This window comes from Rhinopithecus roxellana, chromosome 13, assembly GCF_007565055.1.
Source record: "Rhinopithecus roxellana isolate Shanxi Qingling chromosome 13, ASM756505v1, whole genome shotgun sequence".
Taxonomy (NCBI): domain Eukaryota; kingdom Metazoa; phylum Chordata; class Mammalia; order Primates; family Cercopithecidae; genus Rhinopithecus; species Rhinopithecus roxellana.
The window spans coordinates 97698711-97719071 of NC_044561.1; the positions used below are offsets into that span (position 1 = coordinate 97698711).

At 43.1% G+C, this 20361-nt stretch overlaps 1 protein-coding gene across 6 annotated transcripts in view; it reads right to left on the reverse strand.

Annotated features, from left to right (window-relative positions):
• Positions 1-6259: 6259 nt before the first annotated feature.
• Positions 6260-20361, reverse strand: part of SHLD1 (shieldin complex subunit 1) — a 125139-nt gene continuing 111037 nt past the window's right edge. For 5 of the 6 annotated variants that reach the window (XM_010378922.2, XM_010378921.2, XM_030915559.1 and 2 more), the window contains exon 3: positions 6755-7671. In XM_010378922.2, the coding sequence (XP_010377224.1) occupies positions 7232-7671 (440 nt within the window). In that variant the 3' untranslated portion in view covers positions 6755-7231. Of the gene's footprint in view, positions 7672-20361 lie in introns of all 6 variants that reach the window. The other variant, XM_030915560.1, reaches the window with a different exon arrangement.

A 20361-nucleotide genomic window follows, 5' to 3' on the forward strand; every position in this document is an offset into this window, starting at 1 on the left:
GGTGCCCAGCATATATGGAAGATAAAGAAAATCCAGAAAACTAACTGCTGTGTTATTCGTCGAGTCCTGAGTCCCTAGTCCGTCCATCTTTTTTCTGCTGTTCAGAGTCGTTTTATGATTGCCGGATTCTTTCCATGGTACTTGGTTGTGTTGAAAGAGAAGAAGCCAGCAAAAGTGAGTCTATATCATCTTCTCCTGAAACTGGGAGTTGCCTCAGTGTTTTTACCAAATGCTTGTTGGTTTAAGCCGGGGATTCCCAACCTAGGTCTTCCCTGTCTCCAAATTCCAGCAGCTTCTTGTGTCTTGGCTGTGGGTCTAGAAGATGGGACCAAAGGGGAGAGGAGAAGTTGAACAGAAGTAAACCATGATTAAATTAAGTTTTTATAAGTGCATGGATGTGTGTGTGTATTGCGTGTGTGTGTGTGTACATTTTTTTTTTTTTTAAATAATGAAGACCTTTAAATATATGGTGAAAAAGAGAGAGGAAAAAGGAGAGGGCTTGAGTATATAAGACGGTGGGAAAATAATGTGAAAATCAGGACAGAGTTAGGCATTTTTGCATCCAGGGATTCTAACCAGAGACACTGACAGTTGCACACCTGACATCCTAATGGTCCTCAGGCCTTCTAGAGAAACAATGTGACAATAATTAGTCAGGATCCCAGGAGGAGCTTATAAGAGCAACCAGAAAAGTCCCACAGTTTGAATACACATGAATTACCTTCTCATGAAACAATAATGTGCACTTAAGGTATCTGACATTCAGCTGCAAATGCTGAAGGAAGAAGAGGAGAAAATAACAGAGAGGGCAGGAATGCTAAACCATATGCCTTCGTCAATGCACTGCCTACTGAGACAGCAGATGGAAAGGATTCACTTGGGAGGATTTGGAGGACTCGTGGTTCAGTTGCTGGTTAAACTGCTATCTCTGATGCACAGCTTTCAGGGATTTAAGAAAAAGGCAATGAGAGAGTAAGGCCTTTGGGTGTTAAACAAGCAAACGGGCCTGGTCTGGTCCACAAGCGTATTTGCAGACAGAATCATCTATCCCAAAGGGGCCATCATTCAGATGGCCTTAATATGTTCTTTCTCTGACTGTGAAAGAGTCATGAGGACCTCATGAGGACTGAGTTCTCAGATACACAGGGAGGGCGATTTTCCACCAGAGAAAGAAAGCAAAGTGAGAGAGAGCCATGCACTGTGAATTGACCTGAGAGAATGGAAATGGAGAGGGGAAAAGGAATAAACAAGTATTTTGAGACAAAAGCCACATGCCTATAATCCCAGCACTGTGGGAGACCAAAGCAGGATGATCACTTGAGGCCAGGAGTTCAAGACCAGCCAAGGCAACAAAGCAAGCCCCTGTCTCTATTAAAAAAATAAAAAATTAAAAAAAAATTAAAAAATTAGCAGGGTATGGTCGCATGCAGTTGTGGTCCCAGCTACTTGGGAGGCTGAGGCAGGAGAATTGCTTGAACCTGAGATCAAGGCTGTAGTGAGCTGTGATCATGCCACTGCACTCCAGTCTGGGCAACAGAGTGAGACCTTGTCTCTAAATAAATAGTTTGAAAAGTTAAGGCCGGGCGCGGTGGCTCAAGCCTGTAATCCCAGCAGTTTGGGAGGCCGAGACGGGCGGATCACGAGGTCAGGAGATCGAGACCATCCTGGCTAACATGGTGAAACATTGTCTCTACTAAAAAAATATTAAAAAAACTAGCCGGGCGAGGTGGTGGGCGCCTGTAGTCCCAGCTACTCGGGAGGCTGAGGCAGGAGAAAGTAGCTGAGGCAGGAGAATGGCGTAAACCCGGGAGGCGGAGCCTGCAGTGAGCTGAGATCCGACCACTGCACTCCAACCCGGGCGACAGAGCGAGACTCCATCTCAAAAAAAAAAAAAAAAAAAAGAAAAGAAAGAAAATTTTATACGTAGAAAAGTGGAAAGAATAGTGACCCTTCATATACTCGTCATCTGGATGTGATAACTTGTTAACATTTTGTCATATCTGCTTTATCTTGTTTCTGTTGAAATATATTTAAAGTAATTTACAGATGTTAAGATATTTTACTCTAAATATTTCAGTATACATTTCTAAGAAATAAGGATATCTTCTCACAAAACCACAATGCTATTATCACATATTTATGATATCTTTCACTCTAAATTTTAAATTTGGTCAGGTGCAGTGGCTCAGACCTATAATCCCAACACTTGGGAGGCTGAGGCAGGAGAATCACTTGAGCCCAGGAGTTCAAGACCAGCCTGAGCAACACAGTGAAACCCTGATCTATTTAAAAAAATAAGTCTAAAATTTTTATGTAGTTAAAACTGTTGGCCGGGCACAGTGGCTCACGCTTGTGCAACCGCAGCATGTTGGGAGGTCGAGGCGGGTGAATCACCTGAGGTCAGGAGTTCAAGACCAGCCTGACCAATACGATGAAACCCTGTCTCTACTAAAAAAAAAAAAAAAAAAAAAAATGCAAAAATTAGCCAGATGTGGTGGTATGCGCCTGTAATCCCGACTACTCAGGAGGCTGAGACAGGAGAATGAATTGAACCTGGGAGGCAGAGATTGCAGTGAGCTGAGATCTCGCCACTGCACTCCAGCCTGGGCAGCAAGAGCAAAACTCCTTCTCAAAAAACAAAAAACTGTCAATCTTTTATTATTTGGCATTGCCATCTGTTTTAGGAAGGCCTTTCTCATACAGGGCTATAAAAACACTTAGGTATATTGTCACCTGTAACTTTTATGGTGTTTTTCACTTTTACATATATATTCTTAACCACCTGTTCATGTCCTTTGTCAATGTTTCCATTTGGTTGTTTTTCTAATAATTTGTACAACTTGTTTCTTGAAAAAGTTCTCTCTGTTAGACGTGTCCTAAGTATTTTTCCTAGTTTTGATCTTGCGTATGGCTAGGCAGTCATTTTCATCAAATTTGTCCTTTATGATTTTTAGGTTTTGTGTCAGTCTTAGAAAAATCTTCCCTGTTCCAATATATCTATATATAGATATCTCCATTTATATATCCATATCACCTGTGCTTTATTCTAGCAGTTTTGTGATTTTTATCTTATTTTGAGTCTTTAATCCATCTAATATTCATTTTGATATGAAAAATAAGGCAGGGAATCCAGGCTTTTTCACTCTCCCTCCCCCAGTGTGGGGAGCCAGTGACTAAGAGCAATTGCTAAAACCTCCACCTTTTCCTTATGGGTTTGCAATGTCACCTTCGCCATATACTCAATTTCCATAGGCATTTATATCTATTTATGGACGATACGCTTTTCTTTTGATTTGTCTATGCCTTTTTTGCTGCTTTAATTACTATAGAAATAAAAATGTTTTCACATTTGAGAAGGCCACTTCCTTCTTTTAAATTTTTTGGCTATTCATGCATGTTTAGCTTTTTAAAAGAATTTGCTTTATGGCTCCAGGGTAAAGAGAGGCAAAGGTAGATATGGATTGACCAGAAGCAAGTTTCTTGCAGTATTGCAGGAGAGCAATGGTGGAGACTAATGGGGTATGATGGATCACCTATCCCACTTGATGTGGTTTGGCTGTGTATCCACTCACATGCCATCTTGAATTGTAGCTCCCATAATTCCCATGTGTCATGGGAGGATCCAGGTGGGAGGTAATTGAATCACAGGGATGGGTCTTTCTCATGCTGTTCTCACGATAGTGAATAAGTCTCGCAAGATCTGATGGTTTTGTAAAGGGGAGTTCCTACACAAGCTCTCTTGCCTGCCACCATGTAAGACGTGGCTTTGCTTCTCATTTGTTTTCAGCCATGATTATGAGGCCTCCCAGCCATGTGGAACTGTGAGTCAATCAAACATCTTTCCTTTATAAATTGCCCAGTCTCGGGTATGTCTTTGTAAGCAACATGAGAACAGATTAATACACCACTTAATTCCAAACCTCAGTCATTTTCAGGTATACCACTTTTATACATTTGAACATATATGTTACCTGCACTATTATTAATTTTTAAATTAATTCAGTCCAGTTTTAAATTTCAAATACTTATATTAGATTTGTCCTATGCAATACATCTGAAAGCATGGACCAGATGTAGTAGTTCTATTTTTCTAACATATTAAACGGAATAGATCACCAATTAAAATAAACATTGTTTTTCCTTGTAGTATCTAAAATTATTTGTGCTACCAGCAGTTTGAGAAACACTGGTCAGAGCAAACTGTTCTCATCAGTTCTCTACTTAAAAGAGGTTCTGGGCTGGTTGGTAATGTCTGTTGCTTGATCAGGATGCTGGCTACACAGGTCGGTTGTTTGTGAAAATCATCAAGGTGTTCACTTGTATGATATATGCATGTTTCTGTGTAATTATTATTATCCAATAAAAAGTTTTAAAAACTTTAAAAAGTTTAAAAAACTGGCCGGGCACAGTGGCTCACACCTGTAATCCTAGCACTTCAGGAGGCCAATGTGGGAGGACTGCTTGAGGTCAAGAACTGAAGATCAACCTGGCCACCATAGCAAGATCCCATCTCTATTTTTTAAAATAAATTATTTAAAAATAAAAAAAGCATACCTCTATTGTTTTGTGCTAATTACTGGTAATAAGATTTGTTACATGGGCTCTTACATAGGTTATGCAAAGAAATAGGCTAATGAAATGAGAAATAGCACACTAATTTAAGACACTGGTAGCAGTTCTCTTCTTTAGGGTTCTGATGTTTCTGCACTCTTAGTTCTGATGTCTCACAAAGACCTGAAAAGGGCCACAGGTCTGAAACAGACCACAGATGATATCACAGGCCAGTCATAACATTCATGAGATGGTATAATGTTGGTGAATTTATCTGTGGGGCAGAATTAGACAATAATGCCAAAGGCCAAAGCCTCAATATCCTTATCTGTTAGTCTTTATTAAAGGTTCACAGAAATAAATGGCAAATGCCATCCTAACCTCACAGAGATCAAATTAAGCAGTGAGTTTGCAGGGAATCAAATATCTTGTATTGACCTGTCACAAACACTTATTCAGATGCAAGTAAACACATACCGCACTCTTTTTACACCTAAGGTGATTCTGGCTTTGAGACTTCTAAATTCTCTACTTTTGGGGTTAAACTCTCACTGGGCACCCTTGGCCACATATTAATAAAGGTTACGAAGTGTTTGACACTAAAATCTCATTGCCAAATGGAAGCTGCTGCTTCCCAACATGAAGATTCAAACGGCTTGTATTTTTTGTCCTTTTAAAAACAACATAAAATAATCCAGTTTCCTTCTGTAGGTAGCCATGGAGACTAAGTGCAAACATTGCAGTGACTGAGTCATACTAAAAGTGATAGCATTCATCAAGGATATCTATTAATATGCTTCTCATTAAAAAACAATAAAGCTAACTACCTTAACATTTAATTGTCAGGTTTTCAAGTATAAGTCCCCTTGGCTTCACGATTATTTGAGGGCCAGTTGAATAGGAAACGCCCACGGAGAAAGAAGCAGATGATTGCTTGTCAGAGGAAAACCTGAAGTCTTGTTTCCTCCAGTGTCTCTCAAAGACCTATTCATTTCCTGTTTCTACCATTTGGGTCTCCTTCCGGGGGGTCCCCCTACACTTCAATCTGGAGCACTGTTTCTTACACCTCATCTCCCCAGCACTGGAAATCTGAGTGTGAGTGTTCATTCCTAACCTTTAAAAGGCTTCTCTCTCCATTCAGGAGTCCCCGGGAGACTTTCCTGAGATGGCACACTCACTCTCAATGTATACTTTTAGGCCAACCCATTCGCATAATCTGCTTTCTGGAAAGCTTTTGGAATCTTAGGCCAACTAAATTGCACCTCAAGTGTCTCAAAATCTAATTGCTCAGGGCTGCCAGCTTCTTTTGTTGTTTCCCCCCACCCAAAAGCAATATAACTCTTTCTACCAATGCAATTTGCTGAACGCACTGCTGAGGTAGGGATTAGCATGAGGCTTCCAATTGCAGCTTCAGAGATCCCGGTGCCAGGTGATGTAATTCTACCAACTGAGTCTCAAATGGGGGTTCAGGACATGACCTGCAGAGTGGAGCATCTGCCAGTGCAAACCTGCACTGGCTATTTAAAGAGCTCCCTGGTGAGGAAGGGCTCAGGCCTGGAGGACAGGGACAAGGTGGCCAAGAAGTCCTGCTCTGGACAAGCCTTTGCAAATGGAGCTCAGGGTATTGGAGGCAAGGACAGGGCAAGGGTGAGGGGCCAACTGTTCACAAGGTGACAGAGGGTACAGACAGGCAGAATACAAGAGGAAGTAGGGCCCCACCTGGGCAAAGGATTATTTATTCTCTTCAACTACAACTTGACAAGGCCACATGGCATCAGCCTAGCGTATCATAATAGTGCTTACATATACTGTGGTGGGTGGTGCACGTTTGTTATCTTCTCACCTTTCACATTTGCAATCTAAGAGACAAAGAGGTTTTTTTTTTAAACTGTGAATTTTAGCTGTTATTTTAGATTGTCCAAATGTTCCCTCCACACCCAGTTAGTATGATAAAACATGGATTTCTAGCTTTGGAGAGGAGGCAAGGGTGTGATCAAGATGTGATATACTTTTCTAAACTGTATTTCAATCTTTATATTATTTTAGGACATGTATTCTCACTTACATTGGTCTCAGTTTTACAACTTGATATAACTCCTTATACCTGATTCAGTGTAGAGCTTTGTATCCTTCTAAAACCTCATCTCACAGAAGCATGTTCTCTCAGGTTGAATTCTCCCAGAAGTAGACTCTGAGTCAAGGATTCAGATATAAGAGGTTTATTCAGGAAAGGCTCCCAGAGACACCAGTAAATAAATGGGAGGAGGACAGGGAAAGGGATTAAGCCCAGCAAGGGTGTGATTTCATGTAATGTCCCAGCCTCAGGCTGATCTCAAGGAAAGGGAGCTCTAGGGCATAAATTATGCCTCCGAGAATGTCCTTCCTTGAGGCAAGGGAGCTGAGCTTTTGACTCATAGCCCAGTCAGTCAGTGGCCTTGGCCAAGGGGTGTGGGGGGTGGGGTGACCATGGGGACAGAGAACTTCCAGACCCTGCTGGCTCTCCATATGGGCTGACTGGCTCCAATACCAGGTCACAGGTGCCAGCCTTTAACCACAAAGCACTTAATTGGGATTGGGCACACAGAGCTGGCCAGAGACCCTAGGGGATCTGGGTGGCCACCAACAGTGCTGGCCATGGCGCAGCACCTCCATTACTAGCCTGCACACCGCCCGGCACCAGTTACAGGTCTTTCATTACATTCTGCTGCAAGAGGAAATGAATAATATCTTTTGACAGTCCTGGGTTTGGCTTTTCATCATTCAAAGATGTATTTCCTTCCTCTAGTGGGTAGAAGTGGGTGTCCCTGGAATGCCTCTGTAAGACTGAGCAGCCATCCCGGTTGAAGATGACCCGGGCCATTTGAAAACTGCGGAGAGCATACTTTTGGCTCTCCTGGCCTCTTAGTTGAGTGATTTTCTGAGACAGGCACTTGCAGACAGACGCAGAGAGTGGGTTCGCAGAGCCTGGCTGTAGATGGCCAAACATTTCATAGAATCTATCCAGGGATTTCCGAAGGCCATCATTCTCTTCCTTCTCTGACTGGCCTTTCACAGCAGGGTCAAGCCAGAAGTTCTCAGAGGCCCAGGAGTTACTGTGTTCTGTATTTAGGTTAGTGGTATCTGTAAGACAAAACATATTCCAATACTCAAACACACAATCAAAAATATCAGAAAGCAAGCCAGGAGCAGATGATGTCTATTTTCAGTTCAACATGCTTACTGCTCCTGAGTAACTGGCAATGGGAAGAATCAGCTGGTTTCAAAACCTGTTCTCACCATCCGGAGGTTATGCCACTTGCTTGCTCGCAACAAGAACATACTACTTGTGTGGACCAAGGATTCTTAGCCCAATGTCCCTGTATAGAAATTCAGGGTGCCTGTGAACTTGGATGGAAAAAATATACATATGTATGTAGTTACTTTCACTAACCATAACCTGAAATGAAGCATTTCCTCCCATGATGAATGTAGGCAGCAAATCACAGTATTAATAGTAGTACCTGTAACTTTGTCACCAATAGATCTCAGCTGTTACAGGAAAAACCTGGGACTGTAGTGCCCACCCTCAAACTGGGAAGGTGCTGAAAGACCAAAGAATAACATGGGCAAGTCCAGCTTGATGAGTAGATGAGTTTATTAGGACTTATAAACAGGGCACTCCTGGATGGCAGCAGGATAGCTCCAGAGATCCATGCGTGTGCACGATGGGACTGTTTTCCTTGGTAGGTTCTCAGATTCTCTCCAGGATATCTGAGTTTTCAAGGACACCTACTCCTCAGCTGGGCACCATGGCCTTGGCTCACTGCCCAGCCTTCAGGGTTCAAGCAGCAGACATATACTCTTTTCATTTTATTTTATTTTTGTTGTTGTTGTTGAGACGGAGTCTCGCTCTGTTGCCCAGGCTGGAGTGCAGTGGCCGGATCTCAGCTCACTGCAAGCTCCGCCTCCCGGGTTTACGCCATTCTCCTGCCTCAGCCTCCCGAGTAGCTGGGACTACAGGTGCCCGCCACCTCGCCTGGCTAGTTTTTTGTATTTTTTTTAGTAGAGACGAGGCTTCACCGTGTTAGCCAGGATGGTCTCGATCTCCTGACCTCGTGATCCGTCCGTCTCGGCCTCCCAAAGTGCTGGGATTACAGGCTTGAGCCACCACACCCGGCCGACATATACTCTTAAGTAACCTGGTGGGGGACCCGTCACACTACAAAAACTATTTTCATATTATATAGTATGTCAAAGGTGTTTAAAAATATTTACACTATCACTATGCTATGGACTGAATTGTGTCCCCACAAAATTCACGTGTTGAAGCTGTAACCCCTACCATGACTATATTTGGAGAGAGGGCTTTTTAGGAGGTAATAAAGTTAAATGAGGTCTATAGGTAGGATCCTAATCTGATAGGATTGGTAACCTTATAAAAGGAGGAAGAGAGAAGGAGATTTCTTTTTTTAATTTCTAGTTGCAAGCACTAAGGAAAAGCTATGTGAGCACACAGTGAGAAGGTGGCTGTCTGCAAGCCAGGAAAGGAGCCCTCACCAGAAGCTGACCATGACAGACCCTGATATAAGCTTTTGAACCTCCTGCTCTTGGACCTCCATGACAGACCCTGATATAAGCTTTTATGCATCACTAGCTTTGACATTTCCCTGCCCCTACGAACTCAATCAGTAGCTATAATATACATATCTGTACTTGCCAATGCTGAAGGAAGGTGTATGGTGCAGTGGGTGGAGCTTTAGGAAAGTAGGTAGGATTTTGGTTTGGGTGCTAATTTTGCTACTAGCTGGAAATGACACCTTGGACAAGTCATACAACCTTTCTGGGCTCCAACTTTCTGAACTTTAAAATGAGGATTTTACTAAACAATCTTTCTTCTAGAATGTCTGTGGTAATATAAAGATCAGAGAAATAGATTATCCGAAAGTATCAGCACATTCTAAAAGAATATGGACATGTATTCTTTGAGTCACATGCAGGCCTACACATGGACAAGCATTCAACCATTCAACACATATTTATAGAAAGCTGATATTAACACAACTCATTACAAGTTGTTGAAGATATACAGATGGATGCTGAAGACCATGTCCCTCATCTAAGGTACTTGGAACCTAAGTAGGAAGAAGAGACATTGTTACAGACATTACACAACTGAAATATAGTCACAGCATCATGTACATAGATATGAAATGATGTAGTGACTTAACTGGGACACTGTGGACTCAGTGGAGACATGCAGTGCAAGGGTACCAGAATGAGTGCATGCTCCCTCTTCAGAGGAGGTGTCCTGCAATCTTATTCTGAAAGGACCATGGCAATAGAGAAGCAGGGTTGATGAACAAAGGCCAAGTGGCAAGAAGAAATAGAAACGAAATGTCTCCATGGCTGGTTCCAGTTCTCCTCCTCTGCCAGCTGGCCTTTCTTCAGTAGCCTGAGAATCAGCCTAGAGGCTCAAGGAGAGAGAGAACTCAGAGTGGCCAGGGGGGACCCAAAACAGAGACCACACTTTGTAAAGAATTCGATAGCAGGGTCAGTATTTCCACTACACTAGTTTCCAGAAAGCTTAAAGCTATGTCCCAGGCCCCTCTTTTTTTTTTTTTTTTTTTTTTTAAGGAATAGTAAAGAAACTTTCCTCGACCTTGCTATGCCCAGAGCTTCTGCCCAAGTTCTTCCCAACAACCCTATCACTGGAATGAAGCCTCCAGGATAGGTGGAAGGGGAGGGAGGCAGATGCTGGTCTCTTTCTGGTCCTGATGGCATAGAAGCAGCAGGAGAGGAGTTCTTGGCCTGCTCTCTTCAGAAGTGCCAATTTTGTGAAAACCAAGGAAGGACTGAGCTACTGTCCCAGACTGAAGTAGGCTAAAAACAGCCATGACAGCCAAACAGAAAAAAATTTTTTTAAACTGCATCTTTTCTATGGTTACTGCCCTTGTGCAGCATTCCACCTATTTGGAAAATTAGCCTGAGTGAAGAATACAAAAGTTACTATGCAATAACAAAGCAAAGACTTGCAGAAAATTCAGGTTGATATAAATTAAATAAAAATGTTAATAAAACAATTCTGGAATATCTAAGATAAACATTACAAACAAAGCAATAATATAGGGCCTTGCATGATTTTATGTTATGCCATATTTTGATGTTGTGTGAAATAAAAGTGTAACACCCAAGAAAAAATAGAAAGACAATTCAAGAGACATAATAAAATATACAGAAACACATATATATGTATATACAATAAAAGTGATACATTACATTAACAATGAAATGAAACTAAATAGAAATTAAATAAAAATACTGAAATTCCTGATTTAAAAAAAAAAAACTGCATCTTTTCATTGTAAAGCACATTACTGGGGCAACTGGAGAGCTGTGAATGGGGTCTAAGGATTAGACGGTAGTAACGCATCACTGTTAATTTCTTGGTTTTGATGATTTTATTGTGTTTTAGAAGAGAATGTCCTTGTTTGTAGAAAAATCAGGAGTGGTGGCCTTCAGGTGCGCAAATCTCAAACAATTCATGAAAAAGGGCTCTTTGTTTTAAAAAATTGTTGTAAAAAAATTAAAACAAACCTCTGCGGGGACAGATGTTAAAACTTCCTTTGGTGGCCTACTTTAATATCAAGCAACCAAATAAAAAGCCTTAGCTCGGGTAGTTGCCTAACAAATCATGTTGCTGTTAGAAAGCTGAAGGGAGAAGGAGACGGAATGGGGTCCCGTGATGGCAGGATGACGGGTCCCTTCCTCCCTTCTTCCCCACAGATGACCTTGTCCTGGGTAGGGGTTGGGGGGTAGTGGCTGGAAGATAGAAGCTGGGAAGGGCCAATGGGGTGGGTGGGAGAGAGCGGGGGATCCCCAGCAGCAACACTGGGAAAGTTGAACCCCCGAAACTGTCCACTTATACAGAAAACGCCAAGCAACATGGCACGCACTTGTTAAGTAAATGGTCTTAAGTAACTCCATTACTTACTTAATGACTTACTAAGTAAGCCATTACTTAAATGACCATCAAGTAAATGGTCAGCGTGCTTTGATATGCAGGATTTTAAATTTTCATCTGTGTTTCATTTAATTTTAAAATTTTGAAATCCAGTGTCCACAAAAGAGCCTACAAGCTAGCTGTCTCCTATATTTTTCATGCACATGTCAGGCATTCTGCCCGTCGACTTCAGAGAAACAACTCTTCCCCTTCAGAAGACCAATGACATACAGGTTGAGTCATTTGCTATGTCAGCTCTTTTGAACACTGCCTGCAGTCCATTTCAGTCTTTGATTTCCTTTTAAAATTTGCTTTACTACCAACTATAAAGCCTCCTCTCTAATCATGAGGCTGTTGTAGCTTTTTGGATGTCACCTTTTCTTTGCCAGCAAATAGAGCTAATTGCTCTTCCTTTCCTGATGTGCCCATGTGTGGAAAGAAAGATGGGTACTAGTCAGTTCCTGCTCAGTGATGCATCCTCACAGCTACATTCAAAACCCACCTTCTTCTCTCTGTTGGTGTATTCCAAACTTGTAGAGCTGTCAAAGGGGGATAGCAAGGTCTTCAGGGAGAGTCAAGGGATGCTTTTGTATCAGGGATCGCAAAGTGCTACTCGCATTTAGTGAGTGGGGTCAAGGATGTAAACATTCCACAGTGCACAGGACAAAGAATGGTCCTTCTCCCAAATACCAATAATGTCCCCCCACCCCTCATCCCTCCCCTGGCTCAAAGGATGGATCTTGAAAGGAGTGGGAACTCAATGTTGAATCTTGCTGCACTATAATATTTGATTTGCCTTGAGCTCCCTAAGAGATTTTGCTGTTGGTCCCCATTCCCTGCACAGCACCCTTCTTGCTGGTACCTATTCAAGTTACGCATTTACCCTTCTCAAACCTGGAGATGGCTCTTTTACCCCACAATGGTTGAGGGGAAAAACCACTGGCCCTGGTCCCAATGATTCTGGTATTATTTAAATTGAATGGAACTTCCCTTTTTATTTCAATATATTTTCCATCATGAGTAGGATTTCTTTAGAAATTAGAAGAAGAAAAAGAGGAGGGCAGGGCTTGATATCACAATGCTTTTGCATGCATCCAATTGTTAAATTTTCTCTTTGCCAACAAGAAAATAGATAACGTATACACACTTCAGAATCCTTTTGAGGTGAAGTCTTACTCTGTTACCCAAGATGGAGTGCAGTGGCATGATCTCAACTCACTGCAGCCTCCACCTCCTGGGCTCAAACGATCCTGTCACCTCAGCCTCCTGAGTAGCTGGGACCACAGGTGCATGCCACCATGCCTGGCTAATTTTTTGTATTTTTGGTAGAGGTGGGGTTTTGCCATGTTGGCCAGGCTGGTCTCGAACTCCTGGCCTCCAGTGATTTGCCCACCTTGGCCTCCCAAAGTGCTAGGATTATAGGCATGAGCCACCACGCTCAGCTTGATACTTGAGATTGTTATACACCTAAAAATATTTTTATATCTTTAGGAGTTGTAGGTGCTTATTTGAATTCAGAAGACAGTCAACTGGCATGGAGCACTTGAGATTAATGGTTGTGTTCTGCCATTAGCCTTTAGAAACCCAGATATCTAATGAGGGATTCTTCCAGAGAACTTTCCATGGCTATTTCTGTGGTTCATAAATGCACAGCAGGGTTTCATCTCTGTGAAACATTTTTGCCTTCAACTGTAACAGGTTTCTACTAAATAGATTTGATATTTAGGATTCTGCCTTCTGCATGCATCTGAATCAATAGCCACCCACCCACCCTGCCTGATTTGTCCAGAGTTTCTTTTACTAGCAACTGCTGATTAAGAGGACCTATGTATGGTTTCAAGGATGTTACAGAGCTGAAAGAAATCCAAGAAATTTTTTTTTTTGAGACGGAATCTCACTCTGTCACCTAGGCTGGAGTGCAGTGGCGCAATCTTGGCTCACTGCAACCTCTGCCTCCAGGGTTCAAGTGATTCTTCTGCCTCAGCCTCCTGTCTAGCTGGGACTACAGGCACCTGCCACCATGCCTGGCTAATTTTTTGTATTTTCAGTAGAGGCGGGGTTTCACCGTGTTAGCCAGGATGGTCTCGATCTCATGACCTCGTGATCCACCTGCCTTGGCCTCCCCAAGTGTGAGAATTACAGGCGTAAGCCAGGGCACCCGGATTTTTTTTTTTTTAGATAGGGTTTTGCTCTGTTGCCCCCAGGTTGGAGTGCCATGGCGCAACCAGAACTCACCGCCTGAGCCCACCTCCTGGGCTCAGGTGATCCTCCCACCTCAGTCTAGAGTAGCTGGGTCTACAGGTGCACACCACCACATCAGGCTAACTTTCTTGTATTTTTTGTGGAGATGGTTTCACCACGTTGCCCAGGGTGGTCTGGTCTCCAACTCCTTAGCTCAAGTGTGGGGAAAAGAAAGAGAGATCAGCCTGTTACTGTGTCTATATAGAAGGAAGTAGACATAAGAGACTCCATTTTGTTCTGTATTTGAGATGCTGTTAATCTGTGACCCTACCCCCAACCTTGTCCTTGCAAGAGACATGTGCTGTGGTGACTTAAGGTTTAAAGGATTTTGGGCTGTGCAGGATGTGCTTTGTTAAACAAGTGCCTAAAGGCTGCTTGCTGGTTAAAGGTCATCACCATTCTCTTAATCTCAAGTAAGAGAAAAGCATCTGTCTCCTGCCCGTCCCTGGGCAATGGAACATCTCCGTGTAAAACCCGATTGTATGCTTTGTTTACTGAGCAAGGAGAAAATCGCCTTCAGGAATAAGGTGGGACTTGCTGGAGCAATGCTGCTAAAATGTTTATGGAGATGTTTGCATATGCATCTCAAGGCACAGCATTTTCCTTTAAACTTATTCATGTCACAGAGATCTTTATCTATATGTCTTACTGCTGATTTTCTCCCTAAAATGATCCTATTGTCCTGCCACTCCCTTATCTTTTTGATGGTAAAGATAATTATCAATAAATACTAAGGGAACTCAGAGACCGGTGCCGTCATGGGTCCTCTGTAAGCTGAGCGCCGGTCCCCTGGGCCCCGCTTTTCTTTCTCTATACTTTGTCTCTGTGTCTTATTTCTTTTCTAAAGTCTCTCGTTCCACCTAACGAGAAACACCCACAAGTGTGGAGGGGCAGGCCACCCCTTCACTCAAGTAATCTGCCCGCCTCGGCCTCCTGAAGTACTGGGATTATAGGTGTGAGACACAGCACCTGGCCAAGACTTAAGTTTTTAAAAATGAAAAAGTACCAGGATTTCAGGAAAGAAGGAGTATGTGGCTTATTTGGTTTCCTTCTATGCTGCTTGGATGGGAAGCTGTCCCTTTTTCAGGGCCCTGCATGGCACAATCCTAAATTCCCAGGCCCCGCTTCCTTGGTTGGTCTGTTGGAGGCTCCCTGGGCTTGTGTGGCTCTAAAAATAGTCATGAGTCCCCTTTAAACTGATGTTCATAATTGACTCATATGTTTAAAACATTTTAATTTGGCCGGGTGTGGTGGCTCAGCACTTTGGGAGGCCAAAGTGGGTGGATTACCTGAGGTCAGGAGTTAAGAGACCAGCCTGGCCAACAAGGCAAAACCCTGTCTCTACTAAAAATACAAAAATCAGCTGGGTGTGGTGGTGGGCGCCTGTAGTCCCAGCTACTCGGGAGGCAGGAGAATCACTTGAACCCGGGAGGCAGAGGCTGCAGTGAGCCGAAGATTGCACCACTGCACTCCAGCCTGGGTGACGGAGTGAGACTCTGTCTCAAAACAAAACAAAACAAAACAAAACAAAACGAAAACAAACAAACAAAACTTTAATTTACAAATTAAATTGCAAATGGGAACATAAGATTTGGTTTAGACTTAGGTGAGTAGCAATACCAGTAAACTTAAATTACGTAACTTTTTGCAACCAGAAATCCTGTAATACACTGTATAGTAACAAGTGTTGGCATTATCAGTTGAACTGTAAATATAAAATGCTTTTTCCAATTAAAAAATAAAATTAAAAGAAAACTTTTCTTTTTAAGTCACAGGCATGAAAAGAACAAGGTGAACAGGGAGTAGCGGGGGATGTCCTGGTCATCAATGATCACTTATCAGCAACTCTTGATGCACTATTCATCTTATGACAGAAGTCAGACTTCAGAAGCCTTACCATGCCCTGGATAAGGTGGCTTCATGAGTGACACTACCATTTTAAGTATATGAGGGGCCATGGGCCATGGAGCTGGGCTAGGCTGCATCTTCCTGCTCCACACCTCACGTTTTTCTCCTTCATTCCTTCTTCTACCCCCTCACTACAGCCACCCATTTCACTCTCCATGGAGAAAAGGAGGAGGGAACAGAATCATTGGGTGAACAAAATTCAGTCCCACCTCCAGCCCAGCCCTAAGGGCTGCATGAAAGTCTGACTAGCACCTACCACTCTGTCTCTTTCACTGCCTCCTTCATAAATCTGGCTTCTTTCCTGAGCCTTGAAACAAACTTCTCTCTAGACTCTTTTTTTTTTTTTTTTTTTTTTTGAGACGGAGTCTCGCTCTGTCGTCTGGGCTGGAGTGCAGTGGCTGGTTCTCAGCTCACTGCAAGCTCCGCCTCCCGGGTTTATGCCATTCTCCTGCCTCAGCCTCCGAGTAGCTGGGACTACAGGCGCCCGCCACCTCGCCCGGCTAGTTTTTTTTTTGTATTTTTTAGTGGAGACGGGGTTTCTTGCTGTTGCTCTGCCATCGAACATGCTTGCTCCACGTATCACCTCCTCTAGGTCTCTGCTCAGATGTTACTTTCTCAGTGAGGGCTTCTCAGTCAGAATGGGCCAGGTTATGCTGCCTAACAAGTAAGCCCCAAATCTCAAGGGCATTAAACAGCAAAGGGTTACTTCTCAATACCCAGAGATCTGTGTCATACTACAAGTATACACATAGATAAGTAGATCTGTTCATCTTCACCCTCACTCCAGAACCCAGACCAACATAGCAGCTACTATCTCAACATTGCCTAGTGACTATAGCAGAGGAAAGAGTATGGGAAAGCCAGCAGTGACTGGGAAAGCTCTGTTACTTCTGTTCATATTTCACTGGCTAGCGTGAAGTCATGTGGCCAAGCCTGATTTCAAAAGGATGAGGATGAAAGATTATCCTGTAGGGAGAGGCAGAGAATATTGGTGAACAACAATTCAGTCTACCATACCTTTCCTGGGCACACTGTTTCAAATTGCATTTCTCATATTTATACTAGGCAAGAGTTAGAAGCAACCCAGCTATCAACAGATAAATGGATAAATAAAATGCGGTTGGCAGGCCAGATGTGGTGGCTCATGTCTATAATCTCAGCACTTTGAGGGGCCAAGGAAAGTGGATCTCTTGAGCCCAGGAGTTCAAGACCAGCCTGGGCAACATGGTGAAACCCTGTATCTACTAAAAATATAAAAATTAGCCAGGCGTGGTGACATGCACCTGTAGTCCCAGTTACTCAGGTGGCTGAGGCACAAGAATCTCTTGAATGTGGGAGGTGGAGGTTGCTGTGAGCCAAGATCATCCCCCTGTACTCCAGCCTAGGTGACAGAGCAAGACTCTGTCTCAAAAATAAAATAAAATGTGTAGGTATGTACACACAATGAAATATTATTCAGCCTTAAAAAGAAAGGATACTCTGACACATGAAAGAGATCAAATAAAAAAACTAAAAGGCAGAAATGAAGTCCACAGGCAAACAGCCCGGGCGGCGCCCTGGCAGCCCGGGCGGCGCCCTGAGCCTAGTTAAAGATCGACCCCGGACCTAACCGATTAGGTTATCTATAGACTCCAGACATTGTAAGGACAAACGTTGTGAAAGTCTCTGTCCTGCTCTGTTCTGTTCTAATTACCGGTGTCTGCCACATATCTTAGTCCTGGGCCCAGTACAAACACATCCCTCTATTTTGTCCCAACTTCCTGAGCCCAGTACAAACACATCCCCCCCACACGTCTCAGAAACACCACCTAGAGAGCCCCTGATAAGGTCACAACCCTTTGTAGTTTTACTAAATGCGCGGGAACCAATAGAAAACTGTTAATTGTATAACTTAAAATATTAACCAATTACCAGTTGTGATGCTGCAACCAAAAGAATTCCTTTGTATCTCTGTAACCTTACATATCCTGTATGCATCGGGCTATAAAAAGCGGGCACATGCATCATTCGGGGCCCTCTTGTATGTTGTAGAACAGAGGGACCAAGTTCGAACTTGCATTAAAGATCCTTGCTGCTTGGCTTTGACTCTGGACTCTGGTGGTCTTCTTCGGGGAATAAACGGTCTGGGCATAACACACATGCTACAACATGAATGAACCCTGAGGACATTATGCTAAGTGAAATAAGCCAGTCACAATAGGAAAATACTGTATGATTCCACTTAGATGAGATACCTAAAGTGGTCAGATTCATAGAGACAGGGTTGGGTGCCGTGGCTCACACCTGTAATCCCAGCACTTTAGGAGGCCAAGGCAGGAGGATCACTTGAAGCCAGGAGTTTGAGACCAACCTGGGCAACATAGCAAGATCCTGCCTCTACAAAAAAAATAAAAAATTTAGCCGCCATGGTGGTGAATGCCTGTAGTCCCAGCTACTTGGGAGGCTGAGCTGGGAGGATCACGTGAGTCCAGGAAATCAAGGCAGCAATGGACTGTGATCACGCCACTGCCACTGGACTCCAGCCTGGGTGGCTGCACAAGACCTGTCTCTTAAAAAAAAAAAAAAGTCATAGAGACAGAAAGCAAAATGGTGGTTACCAGAAGCTGGGGAGAGGGGAAAAGGTGAAAATGCAGATTTAGTGTTTAATGGGTATAGAGTTTCAGTTTTACATGATGAGTTCTGGAGACTGGTTGACAACAATACAAATGAACTTAGTACTACAGAACTATATGCTTCAAAATGATTAAGACTTCACGTTATGTGCATTTTATCACAATTTTTAAAAATTACATTTCCCCCACTCCCCTGAGTCTTGGCTATCGCTATCTCCCTTCCTGCCTTATATTTCTCACAAAGCTAATATCTAGAGTCCCACTCATAGCTTGATTGCCTTTCTCGGGTTTCTGTGTTCTGCTAGTTTAGAAGCCCTTAGTAACTTAAGGAGGAAGGCTTCTACCAAGGAACGCAATTTTATCATAGCAGAAGTGGAGGCTGGGCACTGTGGCTCACATCCGTAATCGCAGAACTTTGGGAGGCCAAGGCAGACAATCACTTGAGCTCAGGAGTTCGAGACCAGCTTGGGCAACATGGTGAAACCCTGCCTCTACCAAGAAAATAGCAAAAAATATAAGGCCGGGCACGGTGACTCGTGCCTGTAATCCCAGCACTTTGGGAGGCCGAAGTGGGCAGATCACTGGAAGTCAGGAGTTTGACACAAGCCTGACCAACATGGTGAAACCCCGTCTCTACTAAAAATACAAAAATTAGCCGGGCGTGTTGGAATATGCCTGTAATCTCAGTTTCTTGGGAGGCTGAGGCAGGAGAATCGCTTGAACCCGGGAGGCAGAGGTTGCAGTGAGCTGAGATCACGCCATTGCAATACAGACTGGGCGACAGAGCCAGACCTTATCTCCAAAAAAAAAAAAAAAAAAAAGGAAGTAGAAGTGAAGACTTTGCTACTATGAACAGGCAAATAAAAGGAAATAAAAGGTAGTTGCAGTGCCGGCTAGGGTATTTATCAAAGATCACCCTGAGCAACAGAGGCAGGGGACATAGTCCAGGGAATCCCCAGGCAAACTTTCTGACACTAAGGGGCAGGTTAGTAGATGACAGCAGCCCAACCCTGGCCACAATACTGAGGGTATACTGTACATGAGTAATAAAAGTTTGGATCACTCTGCCACCTAAACAACCCAATCAGTCAAAGCTTTAGATTAAGGAAAAAACAGATAACCGTGGCCTTGTAACTATTCTAATAAAAGGTCTTGAATGAAAAACAACAAACCTAATACCACCTAAATACACACACACATATGATTTGTTTATTATTTATTTATTTATTTATTTTTGAGATGGAGTCTTGCTCTGTTGCTTAGGCTGCAGTACAGTGGCTCCATCTCAGCTTGCTGCAAGCTCCGCCTCCCAGGTTCACACCATTCTCCTGCCTCAGCCTCCTGAGTAGCTGGGATTACAGGCGCCCGGCACCACACCCGGCTAATTTTTTGTATTTTTAGTAAAGACGGGGTTTCGCCATGTTGGCCAGGCTGGTCTCGAACTCCTGACCTCAAGTGATCCACCTGTCTCGGCCTCCCAAAGTGCTGGGATTACAAGCATGAGCCACTGCGCCCGGCCAATTTGTTTATTTTCTAACTTCTCCTACTCAAGGATTTTTGTCTCTCTTGTTACCTGCTGTTCCCCCAGGGCCTAACACAGTGTCTGGCATATTTGGCCTAACACAGATACCCAGCATATTTAAAAATGTGGATGTTTTTATTTGATGAGTTTTATTTTAATAGGCATAATAAACCTTTAATACACAATAGACCTCTTTCCTGTATGTTTAATAATTCCAGAGCCCAGAAACTTGGTACATTTGTGGAATGAATAAACAAATGAATGAATGAAACAAAGGTTAACCACTTCCAAATGAGAAACATAAGCAACAAAAGTTAAAAGTATGAGTAGCCAAACTCCTCTCTAGTCCCAACACACAAACTACTCGGGGATATTTCCTAAAGACTGACATAGTTCAAGGATTAAAAAAAAGAACTTTATAATAGCAATAAAAGTAAGGAAGTCTACACAGTCTAACGAAAGTGATTTGAGGCCAGATGCAGTGGTTCACACCTATAATCCCAGCACTTTGGGAAGCTGAGGCACGCAGACCACTTGAGGTCAGGAGT